Source organism: Centroberyx gerrardi, chromosome 2 (genome assembly GCF_048128805.1).
Source record: "Centroberyx gerrardi isolate f3 chromosome 2, fCenGer3.hap1.cur.20231027, whole genome shotgun sequence".
In the NCBI taxonomy this organism is placed as follows: domain Eukaryota; kingdom Metazoa; phylum Chordata; class Actinopteri; order Beryciformes; family Berycidae; genus Centroberyx; species Centroberyx gerrardi.
The window spans coordinates 23,136,879-23,162,323 of record NC_135998.1 but is presented as its reverse complement, the minus strand read 5'-3'; the positions used below and the strand labels follow the sequence as shown (position 1 = coordinate 23,162,323).

General features: G+C 42.5%; 2 protein-coding genes across 3 annotated transcripts in view; one reads left to right on the top strand and one right to left on the bottom strand.

The window, feature by feature from the left end:
• The window catches only part of st6galnac6 (ST6 (alpha-N-acetyl-neuraminyl-2,3-beta-galactosyl-1,3)-N-acetylgalactosaminide alpha-2,6-sialyltransferase 6), a 216,061-nt gene that overhangs the window by 32,284 nt on the left and 158,332 nt on the right, over positions 1 to 25,445 (bottom strand). The gene's annotated exons all lie outside the window — the stretch shown is intronic.
• The window catches only part of LOC139921682 (carboxyl-terminal PDZ ligand of neuronal nitric oxide synthase protein), a 52,689-nt gene that overhangs the window by 22,281 nt on the left and 4,963 nt on the right, over positions 1 to 25,445 (top strand). Inside the window, exons 3-11 of one of the 2 annotated variants that reach the window (XM_078287608.1) lie at positions 3,103 to 3,195; positions 3,749 to 3,807; positions 5,615 to 5,723; positions 7,120 to 7,261; positions 8,500 to 8,678; positions 13,174 to 13,335; positions 15,248 to 15,458; positions 17,555 to 17,894; positions 22,792 to 22,850. In XM_078287608.1, the coding sequence (XP_078143734.1) occupies positions 3,103 to 3,195; positions 3,749 to 3,807; positions 5,615 to 5,723; positions 7,120 to 7,261; positions 8,500 to 8,678; positions 13,174 to 13,335; positions 15,248 to 15,458; positions 17,555 to 17,894; positions 22,792 to 22,831 (1,335 nt within the window). In that variant the 3' untranslated portion in view covers positions 22,832 to 22,850. Of the gene's footprint in view, positions 1 to 3,102; positions 3,196 to 3,748; positions 3,808 to 5,614; positions 5,724 to 7,119; positions 7,262 to 8,499; positions 8,679 to 13,173; positions 13,336 to 15,247; positions 15,459 to 17,554; positions 17,895 to 22,791; positions 22,851 to 25,445 lie in introns of those variants that run through there. The other variant, XM_071911979.2, reaches the window with a different exon arrangement.

Sequence of the window (25,445 nt, the reverse complement as noted above, 5' to 3'; positions counted from 1 at the left end):
CTCTGCTCACCTCTCTTCCATCCTCCTCTCCTCTATTTCCATTTCCTCTCCTCTCCTCTATTTCCATTACCTGCCCTGTCCTCTCCTCTCCTCTATTTCACTCTGCTCTCCTCTGCTCTCCTCTCCTCTCCTCTCCTGTATTTCACTCTCCTCTCCTCTCCTCTCCTTTCCTGTATTTCACTCTCCTCTCCTCTCCTCTCCTGTATTTCACTCTCCTCTCCTCTCCTCTCCTCTCCTGTATTTCACTCTCCTCTCCTCTCCTCTCCTCTCCTCCCCTCATCTTTACTTACAGTGCACCTTGCTGAAGACAACTAACTTATGCTGTATTCACATGTTGGTGGTATGTGGCAGATGTTTGTTGTTTTGTTGTGAACTCACTGGTGGAAATTTCGGCTCACTGTGCCTGCAGACAGAACTTGGTGACAAAAGTTGAATTTTCCAGACTTTTACTGTCTGCCTTGACAGTGAAGACAAAAAAGGATGGTGCACTATTCCAGTGCCTTTGGGGCTTCCAGTTTATTAGTGTGAAATACAACCTAATAGACATTTTGAAATGAAATGAAATATTGAAACTGGACAGTCACACAATGCCATTTACGTAATGGGTTGTTTTCAATTACTTCAATGTGCATTCAATGGTTACGCCTGCTTTTTTTCAGTCACCATAGCAATGAGAAGGCAGTTTTTTCCTTTGCAGGTGACTGACATCCTGCGTTGCTGACCGGTTTGACTTTTTTTTAGGCCGCAGTGTGAACACAGCAGCCTGCATACTGTTGCATCATGGAGGCTGTGGCGTGGCAGTCCCACTGTAGGGCTTGATAACTGGTAGCAAACGAGCCGAACCCTGCGTGTTTAAAAGTGACGCTAATTTGAGTCGACGTGGCAGACTTGCTAAGTTCCCCAGCAGAGAGCCGGGCCAGCTAACAAGGTGGAAATGTGTTAGTCACTCAGTGCAGACGCAGCTGTGCCATTCAGCAAACAGAAGAGAGACAAAACCCTATTCTGGGCGCTTCACTCGATTGTTATTTTATTTAGCTCTGAAATATACAGTAGGGCTGGACGGTTTGTGCTTTGTGTGCGGCGCTGAGAGACTGAGACAGAGAGAGAGCGAGGGAGGGAAAAAGAAAGTAAGGGAGAGAGAATCTGCACATATGTGTGAGGATGTGTGTGTGTCTGGGTATGTTTGTGTGTGCGTGCCCATCATGCACACGGTTCAGCTGTACACAAAGCCAAATGATACATTGCTGTCACTGTCACTCTAAAGCATGATGTTAGTTATCAGCCTTTGTACTCATTCACAGGAATTGGTCAAATGATGATCCAGTGCATCAATACAGGGTTGTTGAGGTGAAACTGGACTAGACTGCCTATGATGAGTCAGAATACAGTTGAATTGGGTATTTTGACCTATGGGTGCTGGGTATTGGTTCACATTGTAGTCAGCTTGAAGTTGTCCTCGCAAACAGAGCCATCTTTACGACACAATATTGTAGATGGCAACTGAAAATCACTCACTCCACCGTTACTCTTTATCTGTCTCTCTCATCCCGTGTTCAGAGTATTCCCTCTCTCTTGATTGGCGTCAGAGAGGTGAGGAGAAGTCTGGTGGTTGGCTTGGCTGCTGATATGAATTAGAGGTTTTTTATCACTGTTCTCATCGAGTGCTGCCAAGCTATTAAAGAAGCTGATATATTAGAGTGCAGTGCGGATCATCTCTTAATACTGACAGATTGTCCCGCTTATGCCCTTTAAATTCTGTCAGCATGCCAAACGTACAGTAGGACACACTCAGGTCACTCTCACTGCAAAGAAGAGTGTGTGTGTGTGTGTGTGTAAAGTAGTTAGGGGGAATTTATAAAGTCATGATGGTTGCTGACCTTTCTTAAGATCATGGTGGATTGATCATGTGCCTTTTGAAAAAATAATTGAAACAAGTACATCATTTGTGATTATCTGTGACCTATTTGGCTGTAGGAAACCAAACAAAAGCCTAATACAGTTTATTGTTTACTTCAAACAATGCATCACATAACTGGTAGATCTTAATTTTTCATACAGCGTGACGAACAACAAGACATTTATCAGTGAAGTCCTGCATACTGGGTTTATCATAGTAATTAATGCAACTTTTGGATCAATAGATAAAGACAATGAAAAACAGTCAATCTGGAAAGAGGGATTATCATTAATGACGCCACCAATCAATGGGAAACTCTTTCCTGAGTCTGACGTGCCATCACTGATCTCAATATGATTTTGAAAAAATAGACATAGGTGATCGAAATACAGCCAACCATGAAAGGAGGAGGGGCTTAAATTACATCACTAATCAACAGAATGTAAGACAACTAAATATGCTCAAATGCTCAATCAATAGGACTCGAGTCCAACAAGCCATCAGTCATGTCAATGTGACTTTGGAATAAATAGATAGCCAAATAGGAAAAGGGGAGGGGCTTACATGACATCATGACACCAACCAACAGGAAACTCTCTCTCTCTTGAGTCCAGTGAGCCATCACACATCTCAATGTGGTTTCAGAATCAATAGATATAGATAGATGATCAAAATACAGCCAATCTGGAAAGGGGGAGGGGCTTAAATGAAATCATTAATTGATAGGAAACTCTCCTGAGTATCACTCATGTCAATACAACTTCAGGATCAATAGATATAGTCGATCAAAAAACGGCCAATCAGAAAAGGGGAAGGGGATTAAATGACATCACCAATCGATAGGGCACTCTTGAGTCCAACGAGCTGTCACACATGTAAATGCGACTTTGGGATCAATAAATCAGTCATCAATAGATATATATTTGATCACACATCTCAATGCGACTTCAGGATCTATACAGCCAATCAGGAAAGGGGGAGGGGCTTAAATTACATAATAAATATATCGGAAAGGGTTTGGGACCAATTGATGATGGTAACATCAACTAGCAGAATGTTGGGGTTTTTTTTGTTTGTTTATTTGTTTGTGGCAGACAACTAAAAAAACTGCGCTCAATTGGAGATCATCAACTTAACTTGAACTGGTGTGAAGTCCACAGGCCGTTACTCTGATGTGCTTCTGTCTGTCCGTGTGTTTTTCCCAGTATGAGTTCAAGGCCAAGAACATCAAGAAGAAGAAGGTCAGCATCGTGGTTTCTGTGGACGGAGTCAAGGTGATGCTGAGGAAAAAACAGAAGGTACGGCCGCTGCACCAATCACGCAGTCTGAAGGGAAAAGAGAAACACTGCCATGTGAGAAACACCGGCTTGAGAAAGTAAACACACTTCAGCAGAGTCTACTGTCAACACGGATTTTCAGCTCTGAATGGACTGTAGTTGCATAAGTTCCACAGATCTACAGATTTAATGTAGATCTTCATCTTAAAGGGAAAATCCTCACTAAAAGGGAATAAGCGTTATATTTGTCCTGTGATGTCAGACAGTTCACTCAATGTTTGTGACCATGAAGGACTCATAGAACGATTGTTTGGGGTTTTACATGACATTTAATTCACAGCTGTGCTAACCAGAAAATTGACCCATTAGGTCCTGTCACAATACTGCGGTTCCTAAAGTCAGTTTCCTATTTACTGTGAAGCATCTCTCTCCTGTTATGTGTTAGTTATTGTACAAATACAGATTTAACTGTCTACTACTAAAAGGTATAACATGTCAAATCTGTTTTTGGTGTGTAACTTTGTTCTAAGCGGTAAGATCTCAATGCTTTATCATCATTATCTTTCTCATACAGAGGAAAGAGTGGACCTGGGATGAGAGCAAGATGATGATCATGCATGATCCCATCTACAGGTGAGTCTGGCCTCTGGATCTGAATCTGTATCACCTGTAATGTGTTAAATCTTACTATCTTGGCCCCTTGCTTCATAAACCCAGAGGATCAAATTATCTCTAACTGAAAAATTACATTCTGTTCTTCCCTCTATGTCATGTACTTGTTAGTTTTAACCGTAGTAACGTGCATTATTTTGAGTGTACAGTAGATAACTTATGGCTCTCAGTGGAAATTAAATCTGCCGGCTGAGCCACTGTGGATGAAGCTGAGGCTTGTTTAGTGCTGTAGAGCTTAATGTGCTACACTGGTGGCTGCATTACTCTAAAGGCCTTCCCATGTACTTGGCCATACAGGACTAATGTGCTTGAATGTATGTGCCAAGTGCAATTACGTTCATAAGACATCCTGATGAATTATCTATAACTTGTGCATGGCGCTGGTAGAGCATATGTGAACTGTAAAGTGTGTGACTTTCCAGGGCCGTCCTGCTCTCACACTGTGTTCACCTAGTGGCCAAAGCTTTACAAAGTCTATTTATATGTGTCACTCAACTGTGTGTATATCCCATCCAATGGTTTGGTATTTTGAGACCAAGTGTCCAGTGGGGTTTCAGCTTGTTTGACAAACTGCTATAATTCAAGTTATACACAATATTACCAGTGTGTGTCTACATGAATTTAATTACAGGCATATGCGACCTGATCCCAGTAAGATTTTGTACTATTCAAAACAATTTCTAAAATAAAGAAAGGCCTATTCTAAATATGAAGTAGAGATTCCTTCAGCAGAAAAGGTTTATTTGTTTATTTGCACTGTCCTCTTCCCCCAGTAAAATATTACTTTAGATGATGACATTTGATGATGATTTTCATGCTCCAAATACAAATAAAAGACCAAATCTAGCTATTGCATTTATTATTGTTTTTTTCTTTCAGACAATATGTCCAAGGTACATGTAATTTTCCAAAAACAAGCAGTTACCTCTAAAGCAAACTCTCAATTTTGTAAAATAATATAAAAATAACAAAAAAAAAGCATTGTACTGTATACAGAGCACAAGTAGTAGTAGTCAGCCTCCCACTTAAAAGTGTCTTAACGTTGAGTGCCTGACCAGCTTGTGTGATTCTGTGCACTTTGAGATTTGTGCGTGTTTGTAAATAATGTATGTTGCTGTGGGTGGATCTTATTTGGCAAAGCCACACCTTATCAAGGGACTGCGTGTGTGCTCATGTAAATATAATTACACAGGCTTGTGTTTGTGTGTGTGTGTGTGTGTGTGTGTGTGTGTGTGTGTGTGTGTGTGTGTGTGTGTGATGGGACTGCAATGGGGATGTATGCTCTCCATCATGTGGCTTTTAAATAGCCAAGCTTTTTATGGTCATAATTTGTTTGGCTGGTTCCCAGTGGACATGTTTTATAGCAGCGTAGCCAGCGATGGAGATGCAGGTCTGACCCTTCGCTCTGCCAGTTTACTGCAGACTGTCTCAGTCCAGGCTTGGCAAGGACAAAGCCAGACAGCGATGGCACGAATATAGTGGTAAACAGAGTTCAGTGGGGGGGGGCCTTCTGCCCACATGGTCACCCATTAACTGATGTGTGTGTATAGCATTTTCGATTGATTTATATCAGAAATAAGTCAGTTTTTCCTCCCTAATTTTGCTGTGGTCATCTAATTTTGTCACTTTGCTGCATCATCTCTGTCATTTCTGAGAGCAGAAGGTATTCAGATGGTGAAGAAAAGGATGAATTATGTTTTGAGGTGTGAGTAATGTTTTCTGAATGGTTAAGATTGGCGTCATGTCAGTAAAGGAAAATGTCTTCCAGGATTTTCTACGTGTCTCATGACTCCCAGGACCTAAAGATCTTCAGCTACATTGCTAGAGACGGCTCCAGTAATTCCTTTAGGTGTAATGTCTTCAAATCCAAGAAGAAGGTAAGAGTCCATCCATGCACCTCCTGACCATGAACATGTACAATCAAGTCTTAAAAAAATCTAAAATACATTGTCTGTTTCTTGTCTTTGCATGTCCACTCTTACACTAATACAGATAGAATATGCAAATGTTTCTTCTCATCATATCTGGTTTACTAAACATAATTGCACATCATGTCACTTAACGGAAAAATCCCCCATATTAACACTTTAACGCTGTTAAAAAAACAATTATTGGTGATGTACCCTGCATTTCTGAGTTGAGTCCATTTTGTCGTTTGGTGGTGTGTATCTATTATTCCTGCGGATACCTGGGTAATAATAACATGATAACAACGTGATGTCATGTTGAGAAATTTCCAGTGCGGCTGCATTGGAGTTAAATAGGAGAAAATTTTTCAGCAATCTAAAACACCAATAGTAAACATCAAGTTTTGGTGTCAGTCCCTCAGAATTGAATAAAAAAGGGCTTCTTTCTAGACTCATCATTTTAAACTGATGTTGAACAATCATACAGGAGGAAAACCATCGAAGAAGAGGCAGAGAGACCAATTTGTCCACTGACAGTATGGCCTTAATAGTCCATAATGCAAATCAGCCACAAAACATGTTACGTTTTGAGTAAGGGGCGTGAATCACTTTTATTCCCTGGAAAAAACGTTCTCGCCTGCTCATTCTATTGCTATCACTTTCACTATTGCTCTCCACCTACATGTGAAAACCACAGCTGAACGGAGCAAGTTCAGGCACGCTCTGTGGGGGCTGTTAAAAGGAATTCTGGGAAATGTAGAAAATGAGTCAGGTTGAGGAAAAGTAGATGCAGCAAAAAGACAAATTACAGCTCCTAATCACAAAATATAAATATTACCATTTATAGTTTCAGAACTTTCATTAGCTATGTTCAATCAGCAATAGACTGGTTTTGCCAGCTTTGTTTCTTTATTTTTGTTTTTGATTTGGTCTTAAATTCAATTCCACTTATTATCAAGGTCATTAAGGTCAATAAGAAAGTTATCTGCTTCTGATATCTTCATTTGCACTTATAGAATATAGAACTTAGAATACTTATACTACAGAATTTGAGAATGCACAGGCTGCAGCGAATACAGAGTAGATAGTAAGATGATTACGACTATATATTCTGGAGAGGCAGACCCGTTATCAGCAATCTCTCACTCTGCCTCCTTCTAAACTGATGATATGTACAGTACCTGTCTGTGTTTCTCCCTGCAAGCGTTTGGCTGTTTTGGCCCAGAAGCTTGGTATTATCAGTGAGCTGTAATGAGACGGATAGGATTACACTCTAGACACTCTTTGTCCTCAATCACTCCACTGCTCTCTCTCTGCCTCTCTCTCCCTCTCTCTCTCTCTCTCTCCCTCTCTCTCTCTCTGTCAGACCCAGGCCATGCGTATTGTGCGGACGGTCGGTCAGGCCTTTGAGGTTTGTCATAAGCTCAGTCTGCAGCATGCTGAGCAGGATGCAGACGGACAGGCGGATGGAGAGAGCGACAAGTCCTCAGAGGAGGCCACCAGTCATGGTGAGATACACACACAAGCACACACACACACACACACAAACATATGCCTTCTCTTACACATTTAGGCTGTATGTGACAAGACATAAGTAAGGGATAATAGGCCTACCTTATGATGGTACTGTACATTCAATTATTTGAATGGTTGATGCACAGTGTTTGTAGTTTGTAGATTTGAGAAAAATAAAATAAGGCTGCCAAGAGAGCCTTGCTTGCGTTCTGGCTTATAAGGGGTTAAAAGGTCTGAGATCTAGCTAGGCGCAAGCCTTAAAAACTATCAATAAAATCTTGAAATCTTACAGCCAACCAATATTTGATCTTTGTTCACAGCTAACTTTACGAGTCATAGTCCCTTTGCAAACTTGTGTTGCTGCTCAGCGATGTGCAAATCCTGTATCTGCTGCTTCCCTCAGCCTTCCAAGAGTTGAGCTAATCCTTTCTAGACAAAAACACAAAGTAGGCCAAACAGACGAAATACCATACAAACACCAAACTGCTTTACTAACTCTGTCTTGCTGCTAAGATATTTGCTCATTTTCTCAGATTGTAGTGGCATTTTGGGTTGATAACAAGAAAAGAAAAATCTGTTTCATTTATTCCCTGAAACAAACTACCTTAACATCTTTCTCATCTCCCATCTCTTCATGGTCTAACTTTAAGAAATTCACTGAAATAGCGATTCCCTAAGTAAAACGAATAATCACTTCGATAATCACAATAATTGCACAAAATGCATTTTCAAATTCACAAGGTAACACTTGCCCCACAAACCCCATAAGCCCCATAAACATCAGAGCTGAACAATGTCATTGTTGAACGTGTGGTTTTCATGAGCCTTCACTGGTCATTTTCAAGTGGGGACACATGGGGACACGTCCAGGATCGTTACTGGGTATCAAGTTCCCCTCATTGTCTCCTCGGGCCGTCCCTCACCTCCCTCCGCCCCCTGACCAATGTTTGACCTTGCCCCGGTTTCCCGCAATTATATGCCAATTCACGGCTTAAATGGAACGGTCCAACCTCACTGGCTCATTATTTTAGACTGGTGATCAAACAGTTGCAACAGAGCTGTCCAGTTATACTGGACTGTAAACAGATTTAATGGTGTTCTCTCAGGCCTTAGTATCATTCAGTATCTGTAGTTTTACTGTTCCCAACACAATCCAGCCATGCAACTCACCAGTTCTTACACGCAGTAAACACTTTAGATGGCGGTAACACTGTGGTGTTTGTGTCTCCAGGTCGTAAACTGACGGGAGCCGAGCAAGGGGAGGAAGAGGAGGGCGGGAAAGATGGTGGAGGAGGAAGAAGAGGAGGAGAAGAGCCTGCAGCAGGAGCTTCGCTGTGTGAACAGGCAGTCAGTGAAATACTCCAGAGTCTGGCTGAACTGAACGTGGTCAAACCGGGACAAACCATCATAGTAAGACAGAACGCACGCACGACACACACACACACACACACACACACACTAGGGTGAATAATGCTAACTGAAGAGAAGCGACCACCTGCTATATTTATATTCCCAGCCCGGAAAGCAGCAGCACTGCACCATTTCCACTCATTGCATATTCTTCTACCAACCTCTACTGTTTACAATGTGACCTGACCGTCCACAAAACTAGATCACGCTGCCAGTAACGCACTTTCACCCCACAGCAGTCTGTGCTGCAGCAGAGAAAAATAGTTCTGTGATTTCCTGATTAGTGAAAGTGTGCGTAATGGTGGAATTGTGTTATGTTTACTCTCAACTCCCCTGTGGAGCCTACAAATTACAGTTGTGGCAAAGGTTTCCCTCCATTATTCACCCCAGCAGCAGGTCAGGGACGAGGTAGCAGTAGCATCCATCCACACTTTAATGATTAGAGTTGTCTTTGCTCTAGACTGCTTCTCTCCTTAGCTACAGGACACTGGCTCTGCCTTGATTCATTGCATTGACTGTAGCGGCGTTTTGATGCTTTTATCTGGGCATAGTGCTGCCAAAGGGCTCATTGAGCCTGAGGAAATACAGTACAGTGCTTTGTCATCTACTGCAGTACCAGACCAGATCATTGGCTGCTGTTCTCCATGTCTAGTCACAGTTCCAAGTTGGCATCTAATAAGTAGCAAAATGACTTCAACCCTATTGCATCAGGTAATGCATTTTTGTTCCACTGTGTTTTAGGGTTGGCAGACTTTTAATCCTTATGACGTAATGTTAAATTATTATGACTATTATGCTCTTTTAACTCTGTATTTCCGCTTACCTTTCACTAATATTTTGCCACTGATAAGATGAAAAGATGTGAACAAGCCATGGTGTGTTGCTTTGGATTTGTCACCGGAGTCAGTGCAGTAGACGCAGTGGCACAGCTGCTGTCACGCTGCTAGAAATGAGTAGAACAGAGTGGGAGTGGAGCGGAGAACCTGAATATTCCTGGTGGCTGTGAAAGCAGGACACCTAATCCCAAAACCCAGGACGTTCCCTTTGATTTTTGAGAAACGCCACCATAATCCCATTGAGAGGTTCATGAACATCTGCTCCATGGAGATAAGCAAGGAGCAAGGGAATGGGTAAGAGAGAGACAGAGAGAAAGAAGGAGGGAGTGAGAGACTAGGATAGAGGAAAGAGGGAGTGTCAGAAAGATCTGGAGTACGCAAAGAAGGGGGGGAGACAGATGGAAAACTGGCAGTGTTGAGAGACAGAGAGAGACAGGGGAGCGTGTCTTGTGTCTGGTGCCTCCAACATACCAGCATTAGAAAGGCTGCATGCAAGCCAAATGCCAGTTCCATATACCTAAAGCCATTCCTGTGTACTGTAAGCAGAAGGGAATATTCCAGTTACGGCAAAACATTGCTCACATGTCATCATTTAAGACCAAGACAGAGCTGTTCAAGTGGAAACCCACAGCAGAGGGATAGTCTTGAGCTTGGAGTTATGAGGCTCTATCTGGGTGGAGTGCAGTTCTGAGATACTGAGCATCAAAGTTTTGACATCCCAGCTGGCAAAACTGTTATGTAGGCTAGTGAAATCTATCTTTGTAGCTCAACAGGGCCTGCACCCCCATGGCACTCTGAACGCAGAATATCAAACACAGATAGAACCGTATAATTATGTAAGGTCAGTATGGTTTTTGTTCTATAAGGTCATCAGTTTCAATGGGAAACTGGATGAATATGATTTAATGTTAAATTTAATTATCAGGTCAGTTTTGAAGCACATTAAGACTAGATTCCATCAAGTTAAATCAGTTTTGGTATTGTATTTTCTGTTTGAAACAACCCAGAAAATCATCATTATGTAAATTTCAGGTCTGAACAAAATTTCATGGTAATATCACAGTGGAAAAGTGCCTAAACGTCTGTGCATGATTTCCCTTCTGCATTTATTAAAAAAAATAAAAGAAAAAAAATAAAAGAATATAATGAGAATATAAAAGGTTTTGGAAAACGTATTTCTTTTTTGAGTGCAAACCATTTTTTCCACTGAAGATATTTGATTGGTTCTTACGCACCAAATAAAGCAAGGGTGAGCGCAGGGATTTCTCCTATAGATATGGTAATATTACAACAAGCTATAACTTATTTTCATGTTGATTTAAGTTTTCCCTTTTACTCTAGTCTCTGTAATGACAATGTCAATTTCCAAACAAGAAATTTCACTTTAAAAACTGTTTTCCCATTAAAACTTCATTTCATCATAGCTGTTCTCCTCTGTTCATCTGTCTCACTCCTCTTTGCTGTTCTCCTCTGTTCATCTGTCTCACTCCTCTTTGCTGTTTTCTTCATCTGTCTCACTCCTCTTTGCTGTTCTCCTCTGTTCATCTGTCTCACTCCTCTTTGCTGTTTTCTTCATCTGTCTCACTCCTCTCTTGAAGTCATGTTCAACTGTTGGTGCCCTCTCAGACAGACTGACTGGCCCTCTCTCTCTGATATCCTCCCTTCTCTTGCAGTTGCAGGTGCTGCATTTCACAGTGTGCTAGTCCTCCCTCTAGAGGTGTGATGTAGGAGTTACAATATGCAGTATTATTTTTCATGACAGCAATATCAACTTCTGGGATGATACCTGCATGAATTCTATTTGTTTGCCTATGACTTGATCACATTTGACATGACTTTTTCCTGTTTATCTCACCGGAGACATACACACACATAGGCGCGTGCACACACACACACACACACACTAAACCCATCTCTCTTGGTTTGTGTTGATATCCCTGGAGACAGAAACACACAAATGCAATAGCTCTATCCCTACACTGGGAAAGTGGGAGATGAGGGGAAAAGCTGCTTAGGGAAAGCCCTATTTCTCCAGGAAACATTTGTGCCACTAGAGATCATCTGGAAAATCATCAAAACGTCCATGGAGGAGTGCAGGGAGGGAGGAGAGCGAGAGAGAGAGAGAGAGAGAGAGAGAGAGAGAGAAATAGAGAGAAATGGAAACAGACAGAGAAAGAGACTGGGGAGAGGGAGATGGCTGAGTCAAATGTTTTGGAGAAGCTATGGAGGGTTTGATGCTTTCTGTATGGTAATTTATCAAGAGAAGTGAAATGCAGATAAAAAGTCTGGTTTATTTGTCAGATGTTTCGTTCATCAGGGCTTCATCAGTGTCAGTGACTGACACTGACACTAGGTCAACACACCACCAACAACACAGGAGAAAAGTGAGTGCGCGAGGTTTGAGATTTAGGACTAACATCAGGGGTCCCTAGATCTGTGGTTCTCAATCCTGCTTATTTGCACTCACCTGGCATCCCAGGTGTAAACAGTCCATGATTAGATGGCTAGAATGAAAACCAGCATGGCTCTGGGTCCTGAGGGCCAGGATTGAGAAGCACTGCTCTAGATGACCACAGGTAGGAATTGAGTCAGGGAATATGGTGAGGAGGTGGCTATACCTAAGGGGAATACCACTCAATTTAAGAATATTTATTCATATGGTGCCTTGGAAAGTCCAGTCAATATTTGTGAACTTGAGCAGTTCTCTCCCAGAGCCAGAAACCAGAGAACCAAGACTCAAACCTGTGATGTCATCAAGATGCAACATCTCCACAACATCTGTAGCTTCTGTGTTGACAGTGACTCTGACAGGGGTGAATGGGATGGGATTCACAATGAATGGGAGACTTTGTGGACCCATTAAAATTTTATTTGAGATTTTATATTTAAAGGTGCTCTACCGCACTTGAGTCTGATCTGTTATGGACTAGAAACTGCACCCTTATCCTCAGAAAATCCCCCTGGGTGCTCCTCCTCACAGCCACCTTTCCCTTTTCCATTCATTCATTTTCTATGGAGGAGCTTCATGACATCACCACATTAATTATTGTTATATATTTTTTTTGGCTCTGTTGGAGAGTTGTTCAAGTTCACAAATTATATTAACTGTCATAGACCAGAGAAATAATGTATGAACTTAAATAAATGCATTGGTATTCCCTCTTAAACTCAATTCATACAGAAATCTGAGCAGCAGCCGACAGAAGGTCGAGACCTGCAGACCAGTCACACATAGAGCCTATTTTTACCTATTATATTGCTGAATTAAAACAAACTGTCTGATTGCTTAGCTGTTTGGAAAGGCCCACATTGGAGTATGAGAGTGTGCCATGTACCCACAAGGTAACAAACATAAAACTATCTTCAGGGAGGAGCAGAGAGGCTCACAACCAATGGATGGAGAGAGAGAGAGAAAGAGAGAGAACTACAGAGATAAAAAATACAGTAGAGGAAGAACCTGGGACTATATATATGTATATATATATTAAGAATAAGAAGAGATGGAGTGAAATTTCCCACCAGGCTTGTTTTTAGTACAACTGATGGTCCAGGGACTGTCCATGGCCTACCTGTTCATTATGTCCTAGTCATGCCAGATTAAATAGCACTTTTTGTGTGTGTGTGTGTGTGTGTGTGTCTCCGTCTCCTCGCGTGGCCAGGACTTTGATCGGAGGTCCCTCTTCACGGTGACATCCCAAGGCATTTCTCCCAGCAGCCCTTGCTCTCCATCTGTCACACCGCTGGCGTCACAACACTACCTCCATCTCCTCCAGCACCAGCTACAGCAGCAACAGCAGCACACACAGGTGGCCGTGGCACAGGTGAGAGAGAGATGCACAGACGATTTTAAACACTGTGCAGTTTGTGTAAAACAATGCCGTGGGGGGATTTTTGGAGCAATTTTGCACTGCTAAAAACAGTATGACCAAATTTGAAAGTGAGTTTGAACCTTCTGTTAGCCCTAGATTGCTTTTCCTACTTTCCTTTTCACTATTTCAATGCATTACAAATGAGACACTTTGCATGCTTGCTTCTTCTGACCTTTTTCTCTTTTACTCTTATTCCATTGATAGGTTCATTGCAGAGTCAATAGTCTCTCTTTAGAGAGGAGATCAAAGTCATAAACAAATTGAACTCCATACTCACCCACTTTTAGTGAAAGCCAGCCACTCACATGGCATGTGTATCTTTCCATTTTGTAAAGTGCTTTGGCTCTTTGCAGCCTCCAATTTGGCAGGTTTCAGTACTTACAGCTGAACCTGACTCTTAGCATTGTCAGCGGGTCATGGATTCAGTCATTGGATCATCCAAACAAGGGTTAAGGTTCACACAATTATTATTTGGCTCATTACAATTCCAGGCTTTTTCAGTTATGCTAGCATTGATGAGATATGATGAGATCCTGTTGTGTTGCACCATTTCATTTTTATTTCAGTTAGCTTGTGGAAGCCTACATGGATTATGGTATAACATGAAACTGGAATCATCAACTGGACTTGTAATGCTGTCTCCCAGGAAGGGAAGGGACACAAAACTCCATAATACTTTTTGGACATACTTGTATAGATTGTCAGATTTTGTGAAATCTGTGCAGATCTATGGGCCTCTCTGACAGAATTAAAAGCATGCCAGAATGGGGGATCCCTGCTTTAATGATCAGATGCAGGCAAATCAAAAGCAGAGCCTAGAGTTCTGTATTAATCTTCCTAAACACATACAACACAGCTATTTAGGTTTCCACCTGCAGAGTGCTTAACTTAGAACAAGATATACAGACATAGTCCACTTGTTATATGCTTGAGACCCTGCTACTGCGCTCACTGTCCAGCAGGATAGAAACCGTTGGAGACGACCTTTACCTTCACTACCAGTGTACAACACAATCTATCAAGTCTCAGTTTGCTATTCGCAGTCAAGGGGCCTCATTTGGCAAACCCCCCACCCCCTCTCCCCCTCCCCCTCCCCCTCCCCATCTATGTATTTGTCTTTCTGATGCTATACCACTAGGGGGCAGTGCCAACGCAGTTATGGAGGGACAGTCAGTGCAGTGGTAGAAGACACAAACTGGGATGAAACAGAAGCCAGAAACACAGATGAATGCACAGAAGTTTGTAACAATACGTCTCAAGACTGAAGATTGAATCAAGCATCCTACTTTTAAGGTCAACTGAGGATCCTCAACCCAAATGCATAGTTATTTATTTTTTCATTCCATTCCAATTGATTACATTCACAGACAGCCATTGTCAGAGCAAAATCTACCACACGGTGAATTATGTACACAAATAGTGCCAGCCCATGATTATTTTCAATTTCAGGTTTTGGGATAGGAATTCAAATTAGATTTTCTTTCTATAATGAGGATTATAGTCACTCTGTGGGGGGAGCCATGGTGGAACTGAGGCATGAAATAGAAAAAGGAATCCTTCAGAGGAAACTCAGTGACACAGAAAAGTCACAAACTCTGACAAACACACTCATAAACAGAAGTTAAGTTTCTCAGTGTTTGTATTGTATGTTTGTTACATTTGTATCGTCACTCCCTGTGTGTTTGTCTCTCTTAGTCGGCCTTTCTTTCTGTCTCTCCATCACTAATGGATGTCACATCTAGTTTTTGCATAGAAAACAAATCACACATACACACACAGACATACACACACACACTCCCACACTACCGTGTCCTAGGCCCTGCTCTAATCCTCCCACTTTCCTGGCTCTTTCTCCACACCTCAGGTGCAGCTGCTGAAGGATCAGATGGCGGCGGAGACTGCGGCTCGTATGGAGGCCCAGGCCCGTGTGCACCAGCTGCTGCTGCAGAACAGGGACTTGCTTCAGCACCTTGCCCTGCTTGTGCAGCAGCTCAAAGAGCTGGAGGCCCGCTCCCCACAGTCAACACAACCAGGACAGCCACAACAGGAGTCTCAAGCGAAAAGACACACACAGAGTAAGGGACTGGCTAGTTGACTGGTAGGAACAGTTGAAAGACCACACCAAATGCACCTAGGCTGCATCCATACATGCCAATTACAACCAAACTTTAGATTTTGATCATATATGACTATTAAGTATGTGCACCAAATTTTAGACCACCAAACATTAGAATTAGAAGTTGTTTGGGCAGCTAGAGAGTAATGCATTGCAGTGGTTGATTCTGGAGGGAATAATTGTTTTTTCTAGGTCATCAAGGTAGGAGAAATAATCCTGGAGATAGTTCTTCAGGGAAAACATGCTGCTTTGGATACTGCCTCAAAGGAGAGGTGATTTTTGACAGAATCCTTTGGGATAATTGTACAGTCATTGAAATTAAGAGAGGTCATATATATGAGTGTGTTGCAGCTTAAGGTCGACTATAAAAATGAGCATTTTACTTTAATCTGCATTGAGGAGAAAAAAGTCCATCTGTTTCTAAAGAAAGGATTCAGTTTTATTTAGCTGTGTATCATTACATTTCCTTGCTATGTAAAGTCGTGTATCATCTGCAAGGAGTGACACAGTAACTCTGTACTTGCAGATAATATTGCTGAGGGGAGCTGAACTCCGGGAGATGCTGAATTAGACCTCAGAACAGGCAGACATGTTACCATCTAGGATAACAAGTTAGGATCTTTTAGGCAGGAATGAGCGAAACAAGTTTAGAGCAGTGTGGTGGATGCCAGCAAGGTTTTTTAAACATTGAGAATACTTTGATCACAGTATCAAAGGCTGCACTTAAGTCAAGGGTAATGAAGACTAATTCAATGCCTTAATGCATGCTAATTGAATTGAGAAAGAGTGAAAAAAGAGAAAGATAGTGAGCTAACTGGTCTACCATGTTTTACAGTATTTTTGAACGAATCGGAAGATGTCTACTGGCCGCATGTAATAGTTTGAGGAAAAAAGAGGTTTTGTGCTCTCAGGCGATATATAGTCTTTATATTATATTATATTATCACACTAAATGAGTTGCACTGAATATGCAACTACAATTATGTTGATCATTGAAAACATTTCAGAATGTAATTATGTGGATCTTCATCTAAAGATTTCATTTTGAAATGTTTATGTAGATGTTATATAACCCTGATAATCAAAACAACCATGCATTAACAGTTGGCGACTTTTGTCAGTAACATAGAGAGATCACTTGAGCTGTTGTGGCCACAGTATCAGCACAGCATAATACTGTGAATGGAGTCACTGACAGCATATACAGTATGTTATTATAATCAGCTCAGCTATATAGATCTAAACTAATAGCAGATTATACTGTACAATATGGGTTTAGGTGCTGTTCTCTCACACTCACAGACTGCGCTCAAGGAGAGACTTTGATTGTGTTAACACCATTACCATTATGTTGGATATATCCGTGCGGGCGCAGTGCACACACACACTTACATACACACACACACACTGTCCCAAAGGGGAGCTATTTGGGGAGGGTTGTAATTACAGTAGCTAAAGAACTCCCATTCTTGCCAAAATAATGAAAAACCACAAAGGCTAGAGGTGTGTGCGAGTTTGTGTTTTTGCATGTGTGTGTGTGTGTGTGTGTAAGTGTGTGTGCTTGGATGTATGTGTTAGCGTGGGTGTGCACATTGATGTGTGTATATGTGAGTGTGTCTGTGAGTGTGTGTAGCTATGATTGTGCGTGTGTGTGTGTGTGTGTGTGTGAATCTATGTGTGTGTTTATGTGTGTGAATCTATCAGTGTTTATGTATGTAGCTCTTATATGTGTGTTCACATAAGTGACACATCATGTTTCACGCTTGTATTAATCATGTTAGCCCCTCTGCTAGAGAATGCTAATCTTGCTAATCTTAGACATGGTCGGCTTAATAGCTGCGACTGGCGCTGTGCCAACTCCTCTTTTCTGTAATGAGAGTCAGTGCTTAGATAGGCCAGAACAAGAGGGAGATTTACAAAGACATCAAATGTTTAAAAGAGAAATAGATCACAAGTGGTTTGTGATTGGATCTGTGACCCTCCTCCTCTGCATGTCTCTCACTGTTGTCTTTAATTGTGAAATTTTGTTGATTTGATTTTACTTGTTTATTCCAGATGGCCAGGAGTCATCATGCAGCTCAGTTTCCACATCATCGAGGTCTCTGTCTCTGAATCTGAAGAATCACTACAGCCAGACCTTGGACCAGCCCATTACCTCCACGCCCGCATGGGCCCTCCAAAACACCCCCCTCTCCCCCTCCCAGGTGGACTGTGCCGAGTCCTATCTCAACCTGCTGAACCTGGAGAACGGGACCAAGCCACCTGCCTCAGTAAACGGGGAGCTGGACCCCTTCATCAGAACCAATGGGAAAGCAGACAACAAGGAGGGCTCTGAAGTGACCTGCAACGAGATTGTCCCGTTCACATCGAAAGACTCTGCCAACATGGATGAAAAGTAAGATGATCATTTGAATGCTTATTAATGTTAATTACACTGTGGTCAGGCTCTTATACAGAAACACACAAGAAGACACTCATAGAGAAACTTTGAGTTGATAACCATCCTCATCTATGACAACTGCCACACTTTATACCACAGCGATCAACAAAGTCTGCCCACTTGGCTCGGCACATCATTTTGAAATCAAGCCATTGTGCATTAACATACATGTGTGCACATACAGTACACACACAAACACACACACACACACACATACACTCCCAGTGTGGTACCAGTCAGTTGCTGTTCTATGGGACCAGGCTACAGAATGACAGACAGAGCCACTAGCTATTAGTGCTATTAGTGGAGAAAGCTCACCTCAGCAGAAACAGCCTACAGCTAATGGAAGTGTGACTATAATCAGGGGATTACAGAAGAGCCTCAAAGAAAGAGAGAAAAAGGTGGGGTTAGAAGGAAAGAGGAGATTGGGTTTGGGGTTGAAAGAGGTAGAGCAGGAAAGAGAAAGGCTAGTGAGAGAGAATGGGATTTAGAAAAACACTGGAACTCCATCAGCTTTAACATGCGGGGGGTTCCCCTCGGGAGTCCATCCCAGTGTTTTTCTAATTCCCACCTAATGAAATAACTCATTTTGAATAGGCATTAGAGAAGTATGCAGAGAGAGTAAAGAGAACAAAATGGAATTATTTGTGATGAATGTGTGTGTTTTGTATAGTGAAACATTCTGCTCCCCTTTAACATTTCAAGGGCGTTGTATGGAGACCCCGAGTCTATATTTCTCCCTGTTCCTCACGCAGTCTTTGTGCTCTCCCTGCCTTTGACTTTGATGTAACGTCTGAATTCACACTCATGCGTGCGCACACTCACACACACACAAGCAACCTCTACCTTGAATGCATATACGGAGCTATATAATTGCCTCTTAATGAGCTTTTAATCTCCTGTTATCAGTTCCATCACGAAGAGCAGCTACAGTAAGAACATTTACTGTATGAGATCAAGCAGCGCTCTCAAGCAGAACAGACTCTTTAGTCCTTCTTTTCCCCTCTTTTCCCCTGACACCCTCTCTCTCTCTCTCTCTCTCTCTCTCTCTCTCTCTCTCTCTTCTCTTTTTCTCTCACTTAATTTGTCTCTCTTCGTTCTCTGAGAGCAAGCGAGGACTTAAATCTCCAAGGAGGGCATGTTAAAGCTGATTACAAAAGAGGCAAGGAGAGAAATGAGGATTTGGAATAGACTAGGCTGTGCAGTGTGTATATGGTATGCATGTGCATGTGTCATTTTGTGTGCGTGCTCGGGTGCTCGTATCTTTGTTTGCGTGTGTGTGTGAGTGGCTGTGTGTCTCTCAGACTGTAGCTTAGCCCCTACGGCCAGACTCACATCCTGTGGTTTCCTGTAGCACAGCCTGCTAACCAATCCCAGCTCACATCCCCACACAACCTGAAACCCTACCCCCTTGCATATGTCAGCTTATGACCAAAAAAAAAAAAAAAGGTTTTCAGAGGAAAAACAAAAGAAACCTCGAATGGAAACTTCAAACCTCCTTTGTTTCTCCCAAAGAGAGGCATCTTGTTACTTTACATTTCCAAATTAACATGAGTTTCATCTGGGAGTGTGTTGTGTGCCTGCCTTGAAAGAGACAGCAGAGGCTTAAACCCCCTTTCCCCCTTCATTTATAATCATATTACGACCAGCACATCCTTTCTCTCTGCCGCTTTTCCTCCTGACTTTCCCACCGCATCTCCTATTTTCTGTCTCAAAGGCTACAGCTTAGAAATCTACCACCGGAGCATTATTACTTCTTTTCCTGAATTTGTTTTCCGTCTATGCCATCCTCCCCCTCCTTTACGTCTGTATGTTTGCCTCCTCCCCTGAGTGACATCATACTTATGTAAATGAAAATCATAAAATCTTGTGCTGCGCTTATCCACCAATGGCATATAAAAATAACGAAAAGTGAGGGGAACATCATCAGGTTATTACCGCACAGAGGAAAACACGAATAATTATTTTCCCGGTGAACGGAGAAACACACACACAAGCGCACAAACACGCACAGAACTTGATATTTTCTAGAAGGGCATGAGCGTATGTGTGTGTTATCTGTGTGTGGCAAAAACTGCGACCTTTGGTTAGGATGTTTAGAAACGTTAGGGTTGTGCAGCCTGCGGGAATAAACTGGATCATATTATCAGACTAACTAAAACAGGGGGAAAAAATGAGGAGTGGAGAAATGGAAAGTTTAGTCCTTTTGTGTAATTTCCGTTTTCCCCTCACCAAACTCCTTGGCATTACCTTTGACACAGTCAGACTCCTGTAACTGCCCTCCCCCCGCCCCCAACACCCAGCAAATTTTATTGCCTCCATTTGCTTTTGTTTTCTGGATTTCCCCAGCGAATCAATGTTTACAGCCTGAGTGGCCTTATTTTATGTTCTCAGAGCTCGCAGACAGATACTCTTCTGCCATCTCCCTCTATCTCCCCCCCCTCCGCCCCTCTTCCCACCCCCCTGTCCCCACCCCCCCTCTCCTCCTCCCTCTGCCAGCCCCCGGGTCCAGCTTCGGTCACACAGTAACAGAGGGATGGAATCGATTCCCTTCACATTATTAGTGCAATTTAGCTCTAAATCACCCGGGCATTATCCCGCGACATGGATCATAGCCATGTGCGCTCTCCAGCTGGCCCACTGAGCTTTTGTTATATGAGCGCTGTATATGGTACGTTGGCATAGAACAAGCACAAAAATCAAAAGCGGACGTTCAGTCGTGATAGTAGACTTTTTTGGGCATACCTTTTTACTGTGCAATCTACCGAGGCCTGTCAACTTTTTGAGTCATCAACCTCCTCTGTCTGACACATGAAAACAAACAACAATGTAGCATGCCTACACAGTATAAAAACAGATACATATGGTGACCAGCTTACATGAACGCCCAAGTATATATTATTCACCAGTGAGTCATTTTTTTTTTTTTTAACCTCCGACACGATATGTACCATGTTTTTTTTCTCTCTCTCTCTCTCTCTCTCTCTCCCTCTTTCTCTCGTCCACCCGCCCATGTCAATATTGTACATGGCGTAATGGTATTTCCTGACCAATTCCCTTGTAATCTTCCCTCTATCATTTTTTGTCCGTCCTCTCCATCATTAACGTTAGCCCTCTGTGTGCCACTCCTGCGCCGGCAGCCTCGTCGGCCACTAATTTAATTGCGTGGATACAGCGATGTGATGGGAGCGTAATGGATGATGTTTCCCAGCGTTCGGGCGGTGCTGGTCCTGTCAGCCGGATTTACACACTGCTGTGCGCCGTTGTTCAGAAAGTGGCTGCTCGTTTTTCACACAAAGATTCACCCGCGTTCTCAGGCCCAAGTGTGACTGAATGTGATATTTGGAAAGTTGAAGCCGGCCTGTCAGTCATTCTGAATAATGTTTGACAGTTACTCTGCCTGGCAGGGTTGCGCATTTATTATAGAATTGCTTGGAGCTTTAGTTTTATAGACAGTTTGCAGTTCTCTTGTAGACTTTCACATTCATCCACCCACATGCTTAGACATCCCACACAGACATTACACACACACACACACACACATACACACTCACACACACTCAGCTGGGTGCAGTTTGTTAATGTCTTAACAAAAGCAAGATGCTATTACAACGGCCCAGTCTTCCTGCTCTGAGGTACACACAGAAAAATAAAGGTGCAAACTTGAACCGAAAATGGTTCTTCGGAGTGATGCCATAGAAGAACCATTTCTGGTTCCACAAAGAACCTTTCAAGAACCTTTTAATATCCCAAAGAACTTTCTTTCTTGGTTCTTTGGGATATTAAAAGGTTCTTAATTCTTAGTTATTGGGTGGTGGGTGATGGCATAAATGCGGAAAATAACCAAACCCCTCCATAGTATATATTGTGCAAATGCAAATGAGGCTTTACAAGGGCAGACCAACAAAAACACAATGCAGGTGTCTAAGCAAAGCAGTGCAGAAATGTTTTTTTGAAGAACCTCGGTTCTTTGTGGAACCAGAAATGGTTCTTCTTCCGAACAAACAATTCCGGCACCTTTATTTTTCTGTGTGTAGTACCTACACAAAACCCTCCTGTCTTTCACATGATGTGGCTTAACGGTTCTCCACCCTTCAGTAACCAAGTGAGGCATCCAATCCAAGTGCTGCTCACCTAATGGAGATTTACAGACCAGTCAGTTTTGGTTAAGACTGGCCAATCAGACACGTCTGCCTCTTAGAGGTATTCCAACTGTGACTAACAGCAGGGTGTGATGTCCTGCTGTGTGTTAACTCTGTATGTGTGTGTGTGTGTGTGCGTGTGTCTGTCTCGAAGACTCAATAGTAAAAGATTTATTGGTAACAGTTCCTTCCAGTAACATGACCAAATGTGGAAAATTCAGGTGTTTCATTGACCATTTTTATTTTCATCCGTCTCCAACTGTGCGTCTGTGGAGCCCCTGCAGATTGTTTTAAAAATAAGAAATCGAACCAGACTGATGTGTTGATATTTTTAATCTTATTCTCTTGAGTGGGTGCTTTTTTTCTTGTTTATTGAATGGTGAAGTAAACAAGCAGGCTGTGCGTATGAGTCATATGTACAGCGGACTCCATAGGTTGCCCATTTTCACATCTTTGTTGTTTTGGTCTGTATTGATTTCAGTGTGACATTTTAGGCTATTGAGTTAGGTAACAGGAACAAGGTTTATTCCGCATACTGCAAAAAAAAAAACAAAGAGATTTAACCCACAAATGGGCAAGTGTGCTCGGCAGTGATTAGCCTCATGCACCTCTCTATTTAACAAAAAACGTGAGACCTTAAATTCAGCAGTCTTATTCCCCTACATAGGTACCTGAACCTCTAGTCTAACTGTTGCCTCTCTTTGGTACAGGTGCGAGGACCCTCTCCTGCTCATCCTCTTCCTCATCTAACCATCCTTCATGTTCCAATCCCCTTTCCCAGGCAAATCAATACTGTCATCAGTCAGCCAATCTGCCCCAGCCCTAACCAACAAACTGAACCCCACCTGGCAGCCCCTGCTTTAAACTCATAGCTAACGTTTTCCATCGCCCCGTCCGCGTCCCTGTCCCTCTCATCGTACGCCGCACCAGCCTGCCTCTCCCTATAGGAGCCTAGGGAGCTCCCTGCCACTGCCTAGCCCCCCTTCCTCTCCTCCTCCTCCTCCTCCTCCTCCTCTTCTCCTCTCTGCCCCTTCTCCTCCCTCTATGTGAGTATTATACATGACAACAAGCATGTGGAAGCAGTGTGTGTGGCACAAGCATGGGACTGGGCATGTGGTGGATTAACAGTGTGGGTGTCGTCTGCTGTCGTCTGCCTGTGTGTCGGTTTCACCAGTGATTTCTCTCCTAATGACTGCATAATAACATCCATTTCTGTGCGGATGTGGTTCTGCGAAATTATAACCACATTAGCATAGACTTAATCAGTGAGTCACCGTGTCTTATATACAGTAACGCTGTCTGTGTTTTCCACACTTTGCTAGACTGTGAGTGCTTGTTTTGTCTCTTGTACTTTTGCAAGAATATGGGGAATGTTCTTTCAGAATCAAATATTGTGTGAGTCGCTGGTCCAGCAGGGAGGTGTTTGAGTTGGACATGAACAGGAAAACAGACCGGCAGAAGCACTAGAGATGCAACTATGTCCCTGTCTTGATCATTCACTCACTGTGTGACAGGGTTGTTTGTGCGAAGTGTGGGTGTGTGTGTATCCGAATCTCACTATATCACCTTTTCCTAGACAGAGAAAGAAATAGCGTCTAGCTTCAGGCTTAGGGCTTCAGAGACCTCACTATGCTACTGTATGTTTGACCAGCAGCCAGTAGGAAGGAAAGAAACTCAAGGTTTGCCTTTGTGGCTGGCAGAATCTGAACAACTAACAACAACTAACAACAAAGTGTCTTGAAGCACCAAGGAAAGAAGAGCTGCTTTATAGGTCGCAGGGAAATCAGGGAATGGGCGTCAGCTAACACGAATTTGAAAATAATGCAAGAAAGGCAAAAAGGAAAGGATATACTAGAGTTTACAATAAAGAGAGAAGGCAGTCTCGGAACCAAAGAGGTCTAGATGCCAGCAAGTAGTAACCAGTGCAGGAGAAGAAGCAGGTTTAAAAGTAATGAAGGAAGGCATCACAGTTGAGATAGAAAGTATCACTGTACTACATGTAAATAGAGGTGCAGAGCTCATCACCATGGAGAAGAGCACACACAGATAGTAAAGGCATAGGGAGGTAGGCTTTCTCCAAATATCCCACCAGTCAATGACCCAGAACACCAAATGGATGTTAGTTCACTGAAATAGAGAGCAGAGTAGAAGTTAGTTATCAGAGCCTAATTTCCCCTACTGGGTATACAAAAGTGTGATACAAGAGATTTTAATGGAAGCCCATAAAAGAAGCATGGGAGAAGCAAATCTTGGCATAGAGCTGTAAAGTTCCTCGGATTCTTTCTCCAAGCCAAATTCTGATGTGTACAGTCTAAATTCGGAGAAAGTAGCAAGTTAGATCAAAGTAGTTTTTAAGCTAAACCGGGACAATGGATGGGCTGGAAAAGTCACAGAGAGGAAGGGGCTTATTTGGAAACAATGTGGGAATCTAGGAGTAGATTCATTATTAGACCAACGTATGATGTGCTGCAATCACCCAAAAACCTCCACCAGTGGCTAGGTGAAGACTCCACATGTCCCCTGTGGTCAGACACATATCCTGTTCAGCTTCCAACTTAGTACTTACAAGGTCAATACACTTGGCGGTGTATCCAAGTGTTACATGGAAAACACGAGCAGATACAGCCCAAAAACTTACCTGATATCATTGTCCAACTCATAGGAACGCCTTAGATGAGTCATATGGAAGGAAGAAGCTTAGATACACTGAAATAGGATGTTGCAGAATTGGGGTTTCACAGATGTGCAGCCAAATACACTTCCAGTTTATGGTTACTTCAGACTGTTAAGGCAGCTTCTGAACCATCCACAAAGAGAGACTGTGGCTGGAAGTAAGAAAATCCATCTCACGACTAAGATAGGAGTTTTAATTCATCATATCATGGCACAGTAGTGGCATCAGAAGTGCTCTGCTCCTGGTATGATTGTTTCGAGTCGAGTCCACTGTTCTCTACACTGTTCTCTCATACAGTTCGGTATATAGAGACTGTATCAGTGTAGTGTAGTTGAGTAAAGGTCTGATCAGTGTTGAGAGGGGCTGGCTCTGGCACGCCAGAACTGGTGATATTTTTGAGGTGTGGTGGACCTAATTCAACAAAGATAGGCAGTGTTAGATTAGTGTCAATTTTCTTAAAAGTAATTAATTACTTTACTTATTAGTCCCCGAGAAAAAGAATTAGTTACACTACTCTTTACATTACTTTTGCGTTACGCCCTAAAACGATTAAGGCTAGGCTTACTTGTGTTCATTGGTCCAGTAAATATCGTAGACCTAAGCCCACATTACCAGCAGAAGTATCTAAATAATGACAGAAGATAAAGATAGAGTCTTTATAGCTTTAAATTCAGACTTTCCGCGTCGTAT